This window comes from Lycium ferocissimum, chromosome 1 (genome assembly GCF_029784015.1).
Source record: "Lycium ferocissimum isolate CSIRO_LF1 chromosome 1, AGI_CSIRO_Lferr_CH_V1, whole genome shotgun sequence".
In the NCBI taxonomy this organism is placed as follows: Eukaryota; Viridiplantae; Streptophyta; class Magnoliopsida; order Solanales; family Solanaceae; genus Lycium; species Lycium ferocissimum.
Genome location: NC_081342.1, coordinates 13072160 through 13076448, shown reverse-complemented (window position 1 = coordinate 13076448; position 4289 = coordinate 13072160). Strand labels below are relative to the sequence as shown.

Genomic DNA, 4289 nt, shown 5'->3' with positions numbered 1-4289 from the left:
CAATTTTAGTGGCTTTGTGAAAACATCAGCAACTTGTTCTTTCTTCGTCTTGCAATAATCAACAACTATCTCCTTATCTTGAACCAAATCACGAATGAAGTGATAATTTCTAATCTTGTATACTTTATATCAACCTAAGCATTTGCATTTCCAGGAAATTTATCATATGACTATGTTTGGCCTAAGAGGCCAACCCTCACTCTCGCATAAGACTGTTGGTCTGATAAATGTTCTATAAAATCAGAGTTTACTTTGGGTATTTTTTGCTCTTACATCTTCTCTATTTTTTGGGGAGGGGGTTAAACTAGCCAGTGCATTTATATATTTTCTTGCTTTGATTTGCCCTAAAACCCTAAATATTGTGCTCACCATCATTGCCACTGACGGATACCAGATATCTTTGTGCAACCAAGTCCATTACATGGCCATACCGCGGTCCAGGACCTTGACCTTGAACAACAACTCTAGAAACAAACAAGGTAATTAGTCATGGACCAAGAGCTGTATAATAATTGAAAAAGGGAGAAGAAATTCAACTGCATATCCAGAAGCTAACCTGTGCCACTTGAATTTGTCATTTGTCAAATCAAGCACATAAAGATCATCAGTTGAATGCCCTGCTGGTCCTATCCCACCCTAGTAACAAAAAAACAATAGGAATAGATATTAGTAGTTATTGTTTCTAATGATCATTTTAATACTAACAATACAACCGATACACTTCCATTTCTCTTCTAATCACCTGAAATACAACCATTGTTCCAACAGCAGCAGCAGCATGTGCAGCTCTTGGTGAAGGTGGCTCACCAGCAGGTCTAAGTCTGGTTAATTCAAGAAACACTAAATCATTACCACCACTATAAAAATAGTTTCCAAATCCCTGTTTAAACCCATCCACCCAAAAAAAAAAAAAGGAGAGGAAGATGGAAGCAGATCCTAGAAGAATTAGAGATGTACAACACACACACACAAACCTGGTCCATTTTCTGGTAAGAACATCATATGAATGAATACAATTGGTTACACCAGCCAGCCCTAATCAAGATTCATACCAATTAAGCAAAGTGTCAATTCAAGAAACAACAAAGAATCAATCTTTAGACAAAAGTAACAATTGGGTCAGAAGAGAAGAATTAGAATTACTTATGCCAGGGGCAGCACCACTGCCACCCTCAATAGCAGTGGCACCACCAAAGAGTATGAGTCTTGGACCATGAGTCTTGGTAGCAGCTATAGCAGTAAGCGTATGACCACAACGTGGACCTGGGGCATCTTCATCTGTATCCCAAAACGTCTCTAATATACGATAGGTTGGAGCCGGATGTAGCCACGGCTTCGAACCCATCACCAACTAAATTACTACAACTTTTTTCAACTCTACAACAAACTTGTTATTATTTGCAGACCAAAAAAAGACTGTGTATGACAGAACATAAAGCTGGATATTTGGATCCAAGCTTTTAGGCTTTGTGTGTATGAATCTTGAAATAGGCCACAAAAAGGGAAATTACTAAAAGTAGTAGTAATACAGGGTAGCAGCAGTAGCAGCTGGCTTTTACTCACTTTCCAAAGTTAGGCACGGGAAGGGGCATACTGTTAATTTTTTTTAAAATAATTTTTTGTTGATAAAAGTGAAGGAATGGCAGAAAAATTAAATCGATGAAGATGATGAACTACAAAGTTTTTAACAGGGGCAGAGAACAAAGAGAGAGTTTATCTTTCATCTTTGTGTTGTTAATTTGGGAAATGATGTCCGAAGAAGAGAGATTAGTCAAACAAGAGTACACCCTCCTAGTCTTAATTACTTGTTTAACTGAGCTTATTTTTCTCAAAAAATACTTATTTTAAAAAAATAACGTGTTTGATTAGATTTTAGGGACAAAATAAGTATTTTTGAAAGTAATAGAAATAATTTTTCAGATCTAAAGCAGCTACCGGGTGAGAATAAACAACTATTGTACCATTTAAGCTGACAGCTACACGGATTTTAATGGAGCAAGAACGGTCCGTTTGATTCATCACTACTTATGACTTCTTAATAAGAAAAGAATGAAAAAAAACAATGTTTCCAGCTTCTGGTCTTTTGACATAATGAAATAAATAATAACGAAAGGGAAAATTTTCAATTATCTTCTAGCTAGTGGAACAAGAAAGATACGGATGGTTTACTCATGTAAACCAACAAAAAAACGAGAAAAGAAATAGAAAAAGCAAAAAACAAAGTCGAGTCTTATGTCGGGTTTTCTCAAAATCCTTAATAAACTTATTTATGAATTTCTAAGACTAAAGACTTTCAAAAAAAAAATACACGTAAACACTTTTTAAAAGCATTAAATACTAATTGCTCAAAGATTTTTAAATTAATCACCAAACACAAATCAAGCTTCTCACTAAAAGTATATTAAAACACTTTTAAAAAAAATATTTTTTAAAATAAGTTGATTTTAGAAGTTTGACCAAACAAACTATAAGTTAGGTCAGTAAAACTAGTAATCTCAAACTAGTGATCTCTATTCATGATATGCTTACTCTATTTGTGTGTCGCTTTCATTATTTTTACTAAAAATAGATAAATACATATAAGATAGTCAAAATCCCCTCTTAATTAATATTTCTTAAAAGATATGTAAAATAAAAAAGCCACAGATACCTAATTGCGCAAGTAAAATGGCTGCGTACTGGTCAAATTGTAGACTTGGGAGTTGAAAGTCTAAAATTGAGAGCTTTGAAATCAACGTAAATTCTGCATCATTCTTTCTTCTAGATATCAAGAATAAAATAAAATAAAGCTCCAGTAAAATTGATAAATTGAGACTAAAAAAATCGAATAACTGACTGTGATTAAGTGATAAACCTTTCGTAAAATATGTATTTTATACTTGTTTGCTGTATGTACCAATTGTGAGCAAGTATTATGAGATAACAAATTGCTTGCACATATATAACGATTTTAATATTTAAAACAAAAATGACCTCACGCTAAAAAGTAATAAATTAAATGTGTTTGTTCTCGTACTTCAAACTCCTTTTTTTTTTTTTTTTCGAAACGTGTATGTATATCAATACTTAATCTCGAAATTGTAAATTTGTTATATCAATAGCACATTAATTATCCGAAAGATAAACAAAGGTTAAACAAATTTGTTACTCTCTTCGGTTCATAATAAGTGTTCATTTAGCCTTTTTTATTTTGGTTCAAAATAAGTGTTAAATGGACACTTATTTTGAACCGAAGGGAATAACACATTACAATAATTAGATTCATCCAAATTTGCTTCGATTTCCCTTTGGAAACCTGGTGTTTGACTAGTTGATTACCATACTTTTAATGTTTCTATTTAGGAAAAGAAGGATCTTGCTAATTAACTAATCATTTTGTTTTTAATCTTTACCTTGTCCTTTTTCTGCTTTAGAGAAACCTAAGCCCACTTAGAAAATTTGATTGAGAAGTAATGATTTTTTTGCTTCAGTAATTATTTGTTCCAATTTTTTAATGAACATGTGCTTTTTGGTTTTAGATGTCCAGAAAATGTACAGTTTAAGCAACCTCCCTGGAACTTATCAAGCTGCGTTTAATCTAAACAAAAAATAGATTTTCTTTTTAAAAATAATTTGTAACATGGTGAATTCAAAGCGTATATTTATTGCAAAAGTTGGTCCTTTGTTTGGAAGGAAAGCAACCCAATGTTAATGAAAGCAAGAGTAAGTAAGAGCTACTTCTTTTATTTGTGGTTAGGAACTATGCAAGAGCTATTTTTTATTTGGTTAGGAGCTAATGACATTTAAATTACTAAAACTACCACGTACAGTCTTATTTCGGTTCTTTTCTTCTTGTTGTTTGCATACATATGTTTGTGAAAAAACACGTGGACTGTACAATTTTCGCAGTAAAATTTGCTTTAGGATAGGGCGTGAAAGATTTTTCAATCTAGAAATTTTTAGTAGGTTGTTTAGTCAAAAACATCATAAACTTTTTTGAAAGCTCTTAAACAACAAAAAAGGGATAAGTATATTTTCTGACACCCTATTGCACGTATATACCGGTTGAGAAGTGAGTGTAAAATTAGTAAATTCATACATGCTCTTTAACCTTGAGTTGAGAAACTCTCAATATGCTAAGAAGTAAGTCTCCCAAAGAAACTTATGGGTCAACGACTGAATTAAGAGAACGAAAAAGTCCAAAATGGCTCAATGAATTGAGTTGAGAGATACCCCAAAGCACAACGATGAAAGAGAAATACGAAACATAGATAAAATTTAACTTTGGTATCTATAAATAATTTGAACAT

The 4289-nt window shown here is 32.5% G+C and overlaps 1 protein-coding gene across 1 annotated transcript; it reads right to left on the bottom strand.

Moving 5' to 3' along the window:
• Positions 1-352: 352 nt before the first annotated feature.
• On the bottom strand, positions 353-1777 carry LOC132062183 (serine/threonine-protein phosphatase BSL1-like). The gene is made up of 5 exons (XM_059454809.1): positions 1144-1777; positions 975-1035; positions 743-821; positions 557-636; positions 353-464 (listed from the first exon to the last, which is right to left on the bottom strand). The coding sequence occupies exons 1-5, from the start codon at positions 1343-1345 to the stop codon at positions 353-355; spliced, it is 534 nt and encodes a 177-aa protein (XP_059310792.1). The 5' UTR covers positions 1346-1777.
• Positions 1778-4289: the final 2512 nt, after the last annotated feature.

What these genes read in the sequence shown, in the direction of transcription:
- LOC132062183 (XM_059454809.1), bottom strand. Translation starts at nt 1,345, where the DNA reads ATGGGTTCGAAGCCGTGGCTACATCCGGCTCCAACCTATCGTATATTA. An exon ending in CTTACCAGAAAATGGACCAG is followed by an intron (nt 822 to 974) that starts GTTTGTGTGTGT and finishes TGAATTAACCAG; the next exon opens with ACTTAGACCTGCTGGTGAGC. An exon ending in GAACAATGGTTGTATTTCAG is followed by an intron (nt 637 to 742) that starts GTGATTAGAAGA and finishes TTTTGTTACTAG; the next exon opens with GGTGGGATAGGACCAGCAGG.